At 41.5% G+C, this 15,007-nt stretch overlaps 3 protein-coding genes across 4 annotated transcripts; 2 read left to right on the forward strand and 1 right to left on the reverse strand.

Annotated features, from left to right (window-relative positions):
* Nucleotides 1-3,905: 3,905 nt before the first annotated feature.
* On the forward strand, nt 3,906-7,749 carry lysmd3 (LysM, putative peptidoglycan-binding, domain containing 3). The gene is made up of 3 exons (XM_069683626.1): nt 3,906-4,004; nt 5,220-5,497; nt 6,148-7,749. The coding sequence occupies exons 2-3, from the start codon at nt 5,231-5,233 to the stop codon at nt 6,847-6,849; spliced, it is 969 nt and encodes a 322-aa protein (XP_069539727.1). The 5' UTR covers nt 3,906-4,004; nt 5,220-5,230; the 3' UTR covers nt 6,850-7,749.
* On the reverse strand, nt 7,574-11,533 carry polr3g (polymerase (RNA) III (DNA directed) polypeptide G). Of its 2 annotated transcripts, none has more exons than XM_069683628.1 (8): nt 11,470-11,533; nt 10,450-10,581; nt 9,464-9,593; nt 8,954-9,019; nt 8,807-8,866; nt 8,662-8,726; nt 8,110-8,238; nt 7,574-7,994 (listed from the first exon to the last, which is right to left on the reverse strand). In XM_069683628.1, the coding sequence occupies exons 2-8, from the start codon at nt 10,558-10,560 to the stop codon at nt 7,905-7,907; spliced, it is 651 nt and encodes a 216-aa protein (XP_069539729.1). In that variant the 5' UTR covers nt 10,561-10,581; nt 11,470-11,533; the 3' UTR covers nt 7,574-7,904. The 2 variants fall into 2 exon arrangements, with proteins under 2 accessions (XP_069539729.1, XP_069539730.1); XM_069683629.1 differs by lacking the exon at nt 11,470-11,533 and adding an exon at nt 10,763-10,847.
* Nucleotides 11,176-14,745, forward strand: mblac2 (metallo-beta-lactamase domain containing 2). The gene is made up of 3 exons (XM_069683627.1): nt 11,176-11,751; nt 12,934-13,148; nt 14,006-14,745. The coding sequence occupies exons 1-3, from the start codon at nt 11,310-11,312 to the stop codon at nt 14,177-14,179; spliced, it is 831 nt and encodes a 276-aa protein (XP_069539728.1). The 5' UTR covers nt 11,176-11,309; the 3' UTR covers nt 14,180-14,745.
* The last annotated feature ends 262 nt before the right edge of the window (nt 14,746-15,007 follow it).

Raw genomic sequence — 15,007 nt, forward strand, 5'->3', positions numbered from 1 at the left:
ACAATAAGCGAGGGGAAGACAAGTTTAACCATGTTTGTTTCTTGCAATAGCATGCTATATAAATGAACATTGTGCTCCACAGGCTGGATTATAAAGAGATGCAGAAAACATGTAAGAAACAGCACAGTAATGCCGATAGATCACAGAAAAGAACATGAGTATATAGGGCAGCTATCAAGTTGTGCAAAGTTCTTATTGAACTTTACAAATGTCCTTCGTTCAGCACATAAAGACGTCCTTTACAGCTCTCGCCCCCAGCAGTGATCCATGGTTGCACCGATCAGCTGAGGCGTGCACAGCCTGTTGCAGGGCGGTGCAGTGTATGTCGAGCTGTCCATTCATCTACTATTCCCACACACTGGGAACGCAAGCCCTCTCATCCCCAGCATACATCAATCTCACCCTGTCTGCAATGTGCAACACTTCAGTACCTTTCATCAATGAACAGCCTCCGTTTATGGCACTGTCCCCCTTTTGTAGTGTGCAGCCATTAGAGGGGTGAGACAGAAGGAGAGAGAGGCATGCAGTAAAACAGTTTCCGCCCAGTGAATCACATTCAGGGGCTCACACAGCCGACTGGGGGCTGACCCCTGCCAGGCAGTGACATAAACACTGACAAACAAAGGACCTGAGCTCTGAGCAGATCTTAGAGGATCCCAGATCCACAAAAACACACTCACTGTGACGTGCAGTTTTTGGCAAGATGGAAACAAAGATTGTAGGTTTGAGGAAACAAAATTGTGATCATTTCTTGGCACCGGTTGTTGCCTCTTAGCAAACAAAGGGGGGAGACTGCAACTCTTCCACTAATTCCTTATTCTCCCTTTTTTCTGCAAAAGATACATTTTAGAAAGTGTTGGCGCTGAGGAAGAGCAGGTGTAAGAGCTGAATGGATACAGAAGCAGCTCCCACCCTTCCTCCTCAGTGAGAAAAAGGATTTAACTCTGCTGAGGCACAACAGAGGAGGCAACAAAAGAGATTTGCAGGGAGACGCACTAAGATGACATCATGTCAAATCAATTTGAGATAATGTGGACATATTCAATTATTCAAGCACTGAAAACCCCACCCCATTAACTATGAAGCCTGGACATCTGCGTAAAATACGCAAAGAAGCAGCAGCAGCAGCAGCAGCAGCACAATGAGGCTACAGGCACTCCTAGATCTAACAGTAACAGCACATGTGCGCAACTCAAAGTGTGCCAAGATTACTTATGGCCAGAGTAAGCCTATAGATTAGTCAACGGAGCCTTTATAAGAGGGTCTCCAGCTCACCATGTGTGGCAGTTCCCCCTGAATTGTTGTTTTATTTCAGTGGGAGAGAGAAAACCCACACAAAGCGCAGTAATCACACTGGAGATCCTGGATGTTACCATGGAAGCGTTTGTCTCCCTCCTCAATGGGCTGCCCGGCCATTCATTTACTGATTGCGCTGAATCAATATTTAGGCTTTTCAATTTTATTAGCTGCTCCGAGGGGGATTTTTGGCACAATGCAAAAAGAAATTAGCAGTGGCCAACCACTTTTAATCGTTTTCTTATAGTGTTATACAATATGTCTGCTTGAGCTGTCTGGCATAATTGATGAGGAGTATCCCTATACTCATTTGTTTCCTTTATTCTCGGCGCTATTAATCTAGCACAGGCAATAGCGCCTGGAGTCACCCATCTTTACTGACTCACTTACTGAAAAATAAATCTAAGTAACTGCATTGTCCTATAGACCGTATACAACCATGTGTCACAAAGCGGTATCAGCTTGCATCCAAGTCTTTCTATGAAATGGTCCATCAAAGTTTGGCTGATCGACACACATTCACAATAACAAACAGAAACACCGTTGATAAGAGATATTAGATAAATGACTCCAACTCACCTGACACCTTGCGCAGCCTCCGTCCAAGATAAATTACTTTAATATATCTATTACTGAGGATAACATCGGTACGTGTTCCCAGGGTCTTCTTTTCTCAAACAGCAGACAATATCTGCATCATTTTGTTTTGTTTGCTTAAAAAAACAGCTGAAGTCTCCGTAGTTTTGGTTTCCCGGTTAACAACATGGACTGAAGCGCGCCTGTCATGTAACGGGACTGAAGCCGGCAGAAATAACGGAGACGGAGCGGCTCCCCGGTCTCTTCAGGACCTTCTCCTCTCTCTACACACAGCCCCGGGCTCCTGTAGCCATGTGAGAGCTGCTGCTACTGTACACACACACAGGATTCACTGCCACAACAGAAAGATTAGTGTGCAACTACTCAGGGACTCCGGCTCGTCTCCCGGTCGCTGCCTAATGAGACAAGATGTTTTAATCCCATTTGTCTCTCAGGGGTGCTCGGTGTGGTGGCGGACAGCTCCACCCTGTGAACCGAGCAGGCAATGAGCCCCCGAGCTGCTGTCCTCGTGCTCTCCTCTGTTGTTCTCACTTCACATACACTACACATTTTGAACTTCTTCATACGTAACTTAAATGTAATAAATGGACTTAGAAACTACTAGTTGTAATTTTAAAAGCGGTAAGTGAATGAATCTAGTGTTAAGCTAGCTAGTTACGTTTCGCGTTCTATTTCAATTTAAGAAATGTTACTTTAGAAAACTGGTTAAACTTAAACTAAACCAGATATTAAAAATATGTCTGAGTAAAAAATAATTCGATAGGCCAAATTATTGTAATACACATCTTGATACCTAACAGTTTGTTGAGAAAGAGTTCAGAACCTAGCTACTGTTAGGTTGACCGTTAGCGCCATCTCGCGATTTAAACTGACGGCTTCTGGTATGGAACGCCAAAAGGGTCATAATTTCACAATTTGTCTGTTACCTCGCGTTGTATAAACCCCAACAGTATGGCAAGCATTTTTAACATTTAATAGGTAGACTGGATTTTAATTACAGATATCTGTAATATCATTCTACCTAGTCAATATTAGAATTTCAGAATCAGAATCTGGGTTTATTGCCAAGTAGGTTTACACATACAAGGAATATGTTTCGGTGATTTAAGTGCAGAACAATTCACACAGAACTAGAATAAAAATAAGTAAAAGGATTACCAAAAGGAATTGGATAGTAGATATCTGAAATGAGCTTTTCTCGAGGGAACATTCACAATGTTCATTCTGGATAGGAAGAATGATGTATATATCTGTAATTATAAGCCCAATGCACATGAATGACAGAAGTGACGTCATTTCTCCTAGTAAGAATGTCATTGTGGATATCTAAAATGCTAATTTTGACCAAGAAGAATTACATTACATCTGTAATTTATATCCATCCTACCTATTAAATGTTAATACAGCCACTTATACTTTTCAAAGATTTAAAGATATCCTTAATTGAATCTTGACTAGGATGCATTAAATTTGAGATATCTTTAAATACAGTTTCTACTAGTAAGAATGTCATTGTGGTTATCATTAATTAAAATCGTAACTAGTGAGAATACAGTTTTGACTAGGAGAAATGTTATTATGGATATCTAAAATATAATTCCTGTTAGGAGTGAGTTTGGATTATATGTTGAAATAGCCATATCACCAGCCTTTTAATAACCACCTCTTGGTGTTTCAATATCTGTGACACCACCAGACGTCTGTAAGAAACATCCAACGTTCATTTGGTACCATACGGCGTGAACATGTGTTAAGCCACCAGACATTTAATTAACGCCAATAGACGTTTAAGAGGTGCCACCCACGTTTATTTAACACCTTCTTTGAATGCTGAGTGGCTATCTAATGAAATGGCTGGTGTTTTAAGCAGGTAAACTTGGAAAAACGGAGACGAATTGTGACTCTTTTGGCGATCCATACAGTTGGGGGCGTTTGTTGGAACGTCATGACGTGTGTATTCTGTTGACGTGGCGTGAGCGGTAGCATTAGCAAATCATCTGTGGCTAGCTGAAAGGTAGCTACCTAACCAAAAACGGGTGAGATCGAAGATAATCCCGTGGAAGTATGGGTATTACTCAGGTCAACTGATTGATCAGTGTTCTTCTTTTCAGGTAAAGGGAGATGTTGACTACTTTCTGCAAATATATCATTAATTAACGGGGACTAAAATTCGATTGAAATGTACGTTAACGTTGCAAACGATACAAGCCTGATAGGTGGACGCTTGTTAGCATTAGCTTAGCCGGTGTTGATGGTTATAACTATTCTCACCGTGGACGTGCTGTACATCATATAGGTACCAAATCGACCTGGCAGATCATTTAAGCCGTTTAACAGACAATTAATATTGGTGCGTAGTTATTCATGTTGGACAACGCTATTGTACTTGACTTGATGTGTAGCATTAGCCATGTCGTTATATAGCTTGTTGTTGTATACTTTAATATTACCTGGACTTTTAGCTACAGTAATTGTATGCAAGTTATGCCAGTGAACTACATCCCTGCGTGCTTGATAAAGAAGATCGTTGTCGTGTTTATGATAAACACCTCTTGGATTGCTCGCTGCTAACTTAGTTAATATTAGCTCACGTTGTTCAAACATTTAGTACTTGGTTGTATTATATACTAATTTGTTAGTCTGCTTTCCTTTGGACATCAGTTATAACTGTGATAGAGAAGTACATAGATACCGTTATCTGGCAAGGTATCACATTAGTTGGTAATGTTCCAGTGTCAGTAATGGGTAATGAAGCAGATATGTTACATAAACAGAGGACCTTGACATCTTGATGACTGAATGGACTGCCTGTAGCTTCATCTATCATACTGTGAGAGACACTATCTTATCTATCTTAACTGATACCGGTCAAAGAAATGGACTTTAGTTAGATTTTTAGTTTGTTGAACAACTTAAGAACTGTATAATTAGCCTAGTACACGCCTATGCTGCTTTCACCATTTTAAATGCAGGTTTCAGAGGCTGACAATTATAATGGTTTTCTAAGTTTCATGAAGTTTAGATAAGCAAGTTTTCCTTCACAGTCCTTTATACTGTACAGTTAAATGAGTTACATTGTTAGTGTATCTGAAACACTGATATCAGTAATGGTACGTGTTCATAGTTCTTTAGGTAGACACCCATTGTAATTTTCCCCCCATGCTCTTAATACATGTGAAAACACTACCATCATAGTCACCTGAATATCCAAATGCCAAAAGATAAAGTAGCACAAGGCTGTCTGTTTGCATGTAGATAGTCAGTTAATTAGTTCAAACATAATTTCCTGATTATCTTTGTTCCTATATTTGCTCTACTCAATACAGTAAAGAAAAAAATGTCCAGTAGAAGCCAGCACTATGGGTTCCAGTCAGCCACCATGGTGCAGCCTGCCAATGGCGGTCATGCCTATCTATTTGGAAACCCTGGCTCAGAGAACGACCTGTCAGAGGAGGACGGGGAGAGCTATGAGCTGCGGCCACGTGGCAGAGAGAGGCTGCGCAGGAGTACCTCCAGAGAGAGGATGGAGGACATTATCTACCTGACCAGAGATATCCAGGAGGGTGACACTCTGAACAGCATCGCCCTGCAGTACCATTGCTCAGTACGTCTGTGCTCAGACCTGTGTGTGTGTGTGTGTGTGTGTGTGCGTGCGTGTGCGTGTGCGTGTGTGTGTGTGTGTGAGATAAACCCCTCCTTGGGTAGCAACCACTCAACTCTCTTTCATTTCCATCTTTAAGTAGACATACCCTATATCTTATCCTACATTACATATATACAGCACCATTATTGGCCTCATGCACAATTAGGGCTGTAACTAACAACTGGTGTCTTACTTCAAGATGAATGAAAAAACAAATTAGTTTCTACAATTATAGAAATTACTTAAACAGTAATTTAGAATATGTTCAAATAGATTTCTGAAGTTTCAGCGCATCGTTTTTGGCTGTCCAGCTTGTAACTTCACCATTTTGGTTGCTCTGCTCTCTAAGATAGGCAACTATTTTCAGTGTAAACAATGTAAAACATGTTTATTAAGGCAGTTTACTAATATTTCTACAAAATCTGTCTTTTTTGTGGTAAATATTTTGGTTTATTGTATCAGAATTCTCTTTGTAAACGGTTAACTGCAGTTTTTATTTTCTATTATGCACCCTTCTTTACAACAAGCACATAGGCTGCCATTAAAGTTAGGTGATATATTGATATAACTAAAATAAGAAAAATATAAATTTTTTCTTTTGCGTTTTTTAGGTGGCTGATATAAAGCGTGCCAACAACCTCTTGACAGAGCAGGACTTCTTTGCCCTGCGGTCAGTCAAGATTCCCGTGAGGCGCTTTAGTGTCCTCACCGAGACTCACAGCGCTGGACCTCTCAAGCCTGCCTCCCCCTCTGGGGCCAGGCGCCTGCCTCAGATCTCCCCGGTTACCTCTCTTCCCACCGAGTCCTCCACAGACTCTTCTTCTTCCAACGACAGCGTGGAGGGATTCCTCCTGGAGAAGGACAAGGACATCGAGCGGCTGGTGAAATCAACGGGTCCATCTCGGAGCAGCCTGAACGAGGTTGTGTCCTCCTTGACGCTGCAGCAACAGCAGCCACTGCTAGGAGAGGTCGAGTATAAACCGGTGCAGAGAAAGGACCCTTATTACGGGGCGGACTGGGGGATGAGATGGTGGACGGCTGTGGCCATCATGCTGGTTGTTGGCATCGTCACACCTGTGTTTTATCTCTTGTATTACGAGGTTCTCATGAAAGACGTCAACCATCATGGCACTCCTACACAAGCTGCTAGCAACATTCCTCCTAAAGGAACAATGGACCCTCATGTTGGAGGAGACAACCGTGCAGGGGCTGGACCTGAACAACATCCTGGAAATATGGTTAATGGTGAGTCACAGGGACGCGGTGTGGACAAAGCAGACGACGGTGAACACGGGCAACTAGAGAAAACATAATGGAGACCTAATGCTCCTATTTTAGAGATTTTAGAGATTTAATACACCAATGCAATTTGTCTGTCTGGGACAGTCACTTTATAGTGAGAACGGTAATTTTTCTGGGGTTGAGAGACCAGGAATAAAGGTGCGGCCACAGTCATTCCTTGTGTCTGTCCATTGACATTATATGCTTTACAACACGGAGAAATAATTGTTATGATGCTTGGCTGGATTATTTTTTAATTATGGCTCCATTGCAGATTTTTTGTCATCTTTGCTGCTGCATTCTCAGTAACTTATACAAACTGTGTCCACTAAGTTCAGAAATAAGCTGAGACGGCAACTAACTCATGTCTGTTTAATCTGATGGATCGGTGGCCACAGCACTAGAAAATCCTCATTAAAATGATTTCATGTGAACTTGCCGTTTTAAGCAGTTTGGTCAAACTACTTTTTTTTTGCCATATTAGAAATTGTCTTTTCTAACGCTATTTGTTGGAGAGGTATGATTGTTGCCATTGTGTTTAATATAGCATTAATTTATTTCAAGTCTATGGAGCGTTAGCCTTTACTTACACTGTCAGTATTGGGAGTTGCCAGTTAAATTATGTTTCTTAAATGAAAGTTGCTTGATTTTTTTTTCTTTTCTTTTGCTTGCCTGGAGAGAATCACATTTTTATTTTCCATAAAAAAACGTTAAGAGCATGGTGAGGAAAATGGGAAATGCACACAATTCCCACGATGACTCATGCTTGTAATTAAGTGAAAATTTAGACTTTGTTATATTATAGCCCTTTTATTTTACCACTGTGTCCACTTTCATGAAAAAGCATTGTGTTGTTTGACAGTATGTGCCTTTCAACCTGTGGAAACGTGCTACAGGCTGGAAAATAAATACATCTATTTTGAATAAATTATTGCCAGTATGCAAATGGTTTGGCATGAGTTATTTACATAAATAACAAAGGTCACTCTCAAAATCAAACCAAACAAAAAATATACCATCACTTCGCTACACAGTATATCTTAATTAACAATATTTCATCAATTGAAATAATCACTATCTCACTATCTCAGTATGTTGCTTCACCGTCCATATTATCATCACTGCCTGCAGCAAAATCTTCGCCATTGTCAAAATAGCTTTCAATGTAGTCATTTTCCTACAGAGAAAAAAGGAAACATGGAGAAAGTAAAATATTAACTCTGAATCTTACCCCAAGTTTGCATTTAACAGCTTTGACAATGAAGATGTCAGGTTATCATTGGTAAACTCACCTCTTCAATATCCTCCTCATCATATTCTTCTGCTTCTATTTCTTCCTCCTCTTCCTCATTTTTCCCTTTTTTCTTTTCCGTCTCGTCGTCTGATTTCTCAGGGTTCCCGTCGTCTTTCTTTGCCAGTTCCTGAAATATTAGCAGCATATGAACATGCTGTACATCACTGGCAGGTAGACATCGACTGATCAGCCATAACATTATGACCACTGACAGGTGAAGTGAATAACATTGATTGATTGATTTTTCCTTGAAGTTGGAAGCAGGAAAAATAGGCTAGTGTAAGGAAGAGAGCAAGGCCAAATTGTGATGGTTAGACAACTGGGGACCTTCAGTGGTCTAGTGGAGTCCATGCCTCGATGGGTCGGGGCTGTTTGGGCGGCAAAAGTGGGACCCACACAATATTAGGCAGGTGGTCATAATGTTATGGCTGATCCGTTAATAGATTTTGCTAGTGAACACCTTTACCAATGGGTATTGCATAAATCACATCAAGAGAAAAACACAGTACATGCAATGTAAACACAGAAGAAGCAAGTGAAGAAAACGTACATCTAATTTATTCAGCATTTCCTCCGTTTCTTTGCGTGATATCTTCACAGCTTTCTTCTTTGGGCCTGTTTGATTAAAGCATTCTGTCTTTATTCTTATTCTCACTGCATGGAAACTTGTTACACAAATGATGACTTTGAAATACCTGGTTTAGGGCAGGTCTTTTTCTTTTGAGGCATCAGTTCTTTTGGGAAGAGGTTCCAGTCTAAAATATCATGAAGAGTACGGTATTTCCATTATTTTCTATGTTTATTTCTTAATTTCCTCTAATCACATGATAATATGGAAGTACCTGGAGTCCACTCTTCATCCTCAATCTGCCTCTGCTTCAGGTATCTCTCTGTGTATTTCTCCACTTCTGTTTTATGTAAACAAGAGGAAGTTCTGCTTCAGTATACCCAAAAACAAGTCCCATTCATTCTCGCATCACATTCATCATGTTAATTGTTACTATGAGTGTATAAACAGAAACATCCAGGTGCCAGAAGAGTATATCATAATTTTAATAGTTTTATACATCTACCACTTCTCCTGGGTGTATTTAGCCTGTTGTCGAATAAGGTAACTGTTAAAGTCTGTATGAGGCCCGACTATGAAATCACATTAAAACCTCCAGACGAGGAAGGCTGCTGTAACGTTATATTCTGCTGTGAATCTGCCTCTCTCTCCTTTTCACAGATATGACCATTATTAAATGTTTCTGTTCCTAAGTGCTGCATTATCTTCCCTCACAGCAGCCAAATGTCTTACCGAAGCATTCCTTTCAGACGTCAGGTTTCTAATGCACTACTCTCCTCCTCACCTGCTTTGTTGGAAAGAGGCTTGATGTTGTGAGGTAGCCGCTGCATTGTTCCCCTCATCTCCTGTTTTAAGGCCAGCATGTAATCCTCATCCTCGCCTGCCTTCAGCGGCACCGGCTTAAAGTCTGTGTTCTGCAGGAGGATGGGAACAAATAGTAGCAATAAATTAGTGGCACATTCTACACAATTAAAATGCAGTACAAGCTGCCATGTTATGGTGCACAGACCTTTTAGTAAATCAAGCTGCCTTGAAGTTGAAACATTGTGTGGTTAACACATTATTACATCATTACAATTAGTAAACCTGTTGTCAGGCAGACATGTGACATGTAAAAGTGAAGGATACTTAAGTATTTCACTTGAAAAATAAGCAAGTTACAAGCACACTGGTGCCACATACTGAAACTGGCCCTCAGGGGCTTTAAAAACCCAAGGAGTGTCAAGTGGTTTGTAAGCTGATTGTGATTATATACCATCAAAACACAATGTCACAGTTGGTCTCTAGCCTGTATGCAAATATAATCAAGCAGCCATGTGATGATTGCTGTGTGTATTGTACATAGCAGGCATAGCGTGCACAGAAAATATGAGGCCCAGAGTCACTATTGCCTTTTGGACCCTAAACATTACATCATGTAGAAAATAATATAAGCATACTGGAGCAAGAGGTGGTTTTCTATTACAGGAGGATGCTCTAGGAAGAGGTATTTACTGGGACATTGCTGCGACAATGTCTAAAGGACTACATAAACATTTGTATATTTTGTAACCAGTTATTTATTAGTTATTATTATTATTATCTTTTTAAATACATAGAAATATATTTACATAGCTTGTACTCTTGTTTCCATAGATAATAAGTCTTTATTTAACATTTCTTGCAGTTTCTCTGATCTTTAAACAAATACTGATGCAGATAGAGGTTTGTCCCTATAGGTGAATGTAATAAGTATGTGTGAGTGTGTGTGTGTGTGTGGTTGGTACTTACTGGAAACAGCGGACTGGGCCCCACCCTGGCTTCTGGCATGCTGCCTCTGCCGATGCCCAGAGCCTCGATGTTGAACGTGAAGGCAGCTACTCCACGACCCCTGCCTGCCATGTCTGCTCGACTCCTGAGCACCTGCAGCACAGAGTCCACATGTCCCAGTCAACTTCACTATCAAACACGTGCACTCATAACAAATTCATGTACACCAGCTTTTATTGCCTTTTGCCCGACTTTGACAAACGTATGCAGCGTTGGTCAACATTGACACTACACCAGAGACTCACAAAACAATTCTATAAGTTGTAATACTCACTATGGGACTTTTTGTTAGGAGATTGCTCCAAATGTGGAGCCGTAAAATCCTAAGTCTGTTATTTCAGGGCTACTTAGCAGCATTTACTACGTCTCCATGTTTTCACCTTTCTAGTTGACTTGTCATTAATAATCAGCTACTCAGTTTCATCTGTAGTTCGGCTCGTAAACGAGCTCCAGAAACCGCTAAAATTAAAGGGAAACCTAATGAAGGTTTGTACGGCTTTGCTAGCACCGGCGTGGAAGCTTAAACTACACTCAGCAGTAAAAATGTGCCTTTAAACTAGCCTCGCCCATGCGTGACGTCCTAGAGGGCGGGGTTAATAGACAACCAATAGTGTCACCTCATTAGGCTTTTGTCACTTCTCTGTTCGTCCAATGAGCGTGCAGTACTCCAACAAGGGTGTGTCGGCGGCCACCATCACATTAACCCCAATGAAAACATATCACCTCAAGCTAGAAGGCTAGTTAGTTACACCTCTCCACCGCAAAATTAGCAGACAGCTCGACACCCGCAGCAGGTTACTTCGACCAGTGCGTGAACTGGGATGTCTGCAACCGACTGGTACGCTCACAAATCGCTCGGAGACGGACTGTTCTGGATCCAGGAGCGGTTCTACCAGTCAGACAACCGGGCCAACATCTGGCTGCTCCGCGGCTCGCACCAGGACGTGGTGATAGACACCGGGCTGGGCTTGAGGAGCTTACCTGACTACATCGACTCCAAGGGGCTGCTCGGCAAAGATCCGCAGAGGAAGAACCCGCTGCTGGCCATCGCCACCCACGCCCACTTTGACCATTCGGGCGGTCTGCATCAGTTCCAACAGGTGGGCGTCCACAGCGCCGAGGTCGATGCCTTGGCCAACGGAGACAACTTCGAGACGGTCACCTGGCTCAGCGACAGGGAGATAGCAGAGGCTCCCAGTCCAGGATGGAGGGCAAGGCACTACAAAGTCAAAGCTGTGCAGCCCACACACATCCTGCAGGAGGGTAGGTAGGAGATGCAGCATGTGCAGATGTGATTTATTAAAGGGGAGTTTATCTGTGATCAAAGGGCAAGTCGGAAGGTCTGAATGCATTAGGCATCATGGTCGATACCATTAGACGATATTTAATGGGCGCGCGTGTACTCAGTAGTTTGCACATGCTCTATATGGAGTCCTTTGTATCCCCAAAGGAGGATTACGCCGCACAATGGATTTGGCAGAAGATCAAAACTGACTTGCTAAATGAAAGCAGACACACACACAGCCAACACATGTAGATGCATGTAACATGTGAGGTACAATCTGAGGAGATGTGGAGTGCTTACATGGGTGTAAATGTCTCATTAGATTACATGACATCGGCTATGGTAAGAGTGCAGAGACAGGCCATTTCTAAAAGTCCCACCCAAGGCAAACTGTATTTGTGAGGCAATAAATGACGAGAATTCTTAGGTAAGTTTCTACACTGCTCTATTCACAGAGCAGCTCTATTTTAAGCCACTGTTCTTTGGATTCTGTTACTTCCGAGAAAAAAAGAAGACAAGAATGCAGTAAAGAATGCAGAAACGGGCCCTCTTTATGGAAAACCTCCTATTGAGTTCAAATAACTTCAAAGCACTAATTGCACCATCACTCACTGTACTGCAGGCAGATACGCACCTGATCCATCATTAATAGATCCATTTGCAACTCTGCAAGTTTAGATTATTATAAATTGATTTTATGGGAGCAGTGCACAGAGCTAATATCACGGATGCTATATTTTGGATGAGCAGCTTCACCCTCTTGGAGTTTGGATCAAAACTTGACTTGTTACGACCTTTAAGATTCTTACAGAGTAATTTCTGCACCGCCGGTCAATACACTGACTTGTTCTGCTGTGTCAGAGACACTGCTGCAGTGCAGCTGGAATATCTCATTGCACAGTGTGTCAGTTTCACCCTCCTATCAAACTGAAGCCCGGTCTGGATCAAATCAATTATATACTGAATGTTCTAGACTCAGTGCATCATGGTAATACGAGGTGACATTTGGAAAAGATAATTATAACCCTGGCTGGATGTGAGGAGCATGAGGATGTGGTTTGGATCAAGTCTGGGATTGATATGCATATAAACTTGAAGTTACAAAATAGTTTGTATGTGTGAATGCAATCTAAAAATCTCTCTCTCTATCTCTTGTGTAGGAGATGTCATTAACCTGGGTGACAGACAGCTGACGGTGCTCCACATGCCTGGTCACTCTCGGGGCAGCATCTGCCTCCACGACCGCGACAATAAGATGCTCTTCAGTGGAGATGTGGTGTATGATGGCGCCATGATTGACTGGCTGCCCTACAGCCGGGTCAGTGACTACATCAGCAGCTGTGAGAGGCTGGTGGGGCTGGTGGACAGTGAACAGGTAACACTAAAACACACCTAAGTTGCTTAATGTCATTATTCCAACATGAGATTAATTGAGGTTTTGCGCACAAAATATCCAATCCCAATGTCTAAAAATACTAGATTTCTGTTATGATTTTGTTAACAGAAATGTCTATTATATGCACATTATACTGTAGGTGATAAATGACTTTAGCTCACTACCCTCAGTAGGGCCTGTAGGGTTTTACAGTTAACCAAATAGTGTTTTTCTAATTGTATCATAAGAAAGGAAAAGATAATTGCCTTTTAAGTTAGTAAGTATTTACATTTAAATCAAAAGATTATAAAGAATTCTAGAATTGAGCTATATTTAATAATTGTCTTTAAATCAGAGCTATGTACGATGTACTGATGGATACAGATTGGTACCTAGAGAAATGATGATGCAGTGTACCAAAACTGATGAATTAACAACTCTACTGTACTTAAAGCTCCAGTGAGGAACTTTTGGTTTGTGTTGATTTTGGCGCCCCCTGTGGACAAAGCCCTACCTCATCTCTTTGCTGATTTTGTCCTGTACATGCTTAAGTGGTGGTTTTGAACAAAAAAAATCCTATCCTGCTTTCTTTAACAATCATATGTATCACTCACTTTGCCCTGGAAAATGTCAACAAAGGTTAATCGCTTCATCTGACACCTACCTCCTGCCAGCGGTTTCAGGCATTAAAAATAACTATATAGAAATAATCAATCTCGTCACTGATGGTCTGGTTTGGTTTTATAGGTCATATAGAGTAATCAGAATTAATTTCAGTCCATTTTATAGCCACCTAAAAACTCTTCACGGGAGCTTTAATTATAAAGTGTGTAACAACTATCAAATCCTTTTAACAGGTTGACCAAGTCCTCCCAGGACACTACAACACCTTTGGTGCGAAGCGGCTCAACAGGATTGCGTCCACATATATCAGCAGAGCTGGAACGTGCCCTGCAAAGGTCTCCACGTTTGCCTGGAGCACTCTGGCTGGGGTGGCGCTGCGGGCGTGTAACCCACGGAGTGCCTGCTAATGAGAGGGGACGATGGAGCTGGAGGAGCGCACACAGACAGAAAGATGTTTAAATATGGAGGACATGTATGAGGGTGAGGGAGGGAGTCACCCCTTATTTATCTGTAACTCGATGTAACATTGTTCATTCACTTATGTAATCCAACAGAAATCATATAATTGCCAAACTTTGTCTAAAATGCCACTTTTGGGTTACATAAGTCAATATCAGCATCATATGAAGCATATAATATAAAGTATTTATTATTGTGATTCTGTTCTATACTGATGATTATGTATGTGTTGGTTTAAATATGATTATATGTATGTTTTTTATACTTCAAGCAGTAATGAAGTTCTAATAGCACAATAATGGTACAACTCTGCACTGCAAATAGAAAGCAGGGAGCTATAGGTTCTCCTGAGGCATTTGAAACAGAGTCAATATGGCCATAGTATTTCTCTATGCATTTTGCAATGCTCAGTGAAGACTCAGTGTCCACTACCTCCTATGTTTGTAACAGTGCTTTGTACTATTGACAAATCTAAGGCTTTGCTATGGAAACATTGACATTAAAGCCTGTTCTACCTGCCTTTCTTGATGCTTCTACAAGACTGACAACTGCTGCTTCGCTTCACAAATGTATCTTCGGTTGTTCATATAGGACGGGATCTCCTGGGGGATTTGTTGCTGGAGGGTGAGAGGAATAGAATTGGATAGAACATGATTCATCATGTGCTCAAAGTGCAGAGAGCTTTACTGATCTCGGGTCTCCCACTGCAGGAGGAAATGAACAGGATGGAAGAGAAAGAACATTTCCATGAGCCCACTTTCCTTGCCTGCATCACT

Source organism: Semicossyphus pulcher, unplaced genomic scaffold (assembly GCF_022749685.1).
Source record: "Semicossyphus pulcher isolate SPU_LCO1_2020_fin unplaced genomic scaffold, fSemPul1.0.p SCAF_6, whole genome shotgun sequence".
Classification (NCBI taxonomy): Eukaryota; Metazoa; Chordata; class Actinopteri; order Labriformes; family Labridae; genus Semicossyphus; species Semicossyphus pulcher.

Bases quoted from the DNA above. Each gene is read 5' to 3' on its own strand.
- lysmd3 (XM_069683626.1), top strand. From the start codon at position 5,231: ATGTCCAGTAGAAGCCAGCACTATGGGTTCCAGTCAGCCACCATGGTG. The intron at 5,498-6,147 runs GTACGTCTGTGC...TGCGTTTTTTAG, and splicing joins CCCTGCAGTACCATTGCTCA to GTGGCTGATATAAAGCGTGC.
- polr3g (XM_069683628.1), bottom strand. From the start codon at position 10,560: ATGGCAGGCAGGGGTCGTGGAGTAGCTGCCTTCACGTTCAACATCGAG. The intron at 9,020-9,463 runs GTGAGGAGGAGA...TACATAAAACAG, and splicing joins GCCTCTTTCCAACAAAGCAG to AAGTGGAGAAATACACAGAG. The intron at 8,727-8,806 runs GTATTTCAAAGT...TTAATCAAACAG, and splicing joins AAAGACCTGCCCTAAACCAG to GCCCAAAGAAGAAAGCTGTG.
- mblac2 (XM_069683627.1), top strand. From the start codon at position 11,310: ATGTCTGCAACCGACTGGTACGCTCACAAATCGCTCGGAGACGGACTG. The intron at 11,752-12,933 runs GTAGGTAGGAGA...TCTCTTGTGTAG, and splicing joins CACACACATCCTGCAGGAGG to GAGATGTCATTAACCTGGGT. The intron at 13,149-14,005 runs GTAACACTAAAA...TCCTTTTAACAG, and splicing joins GGCTGGTGGACAGTGAACAG to GTTGACCAAGTCCTCCCAGG.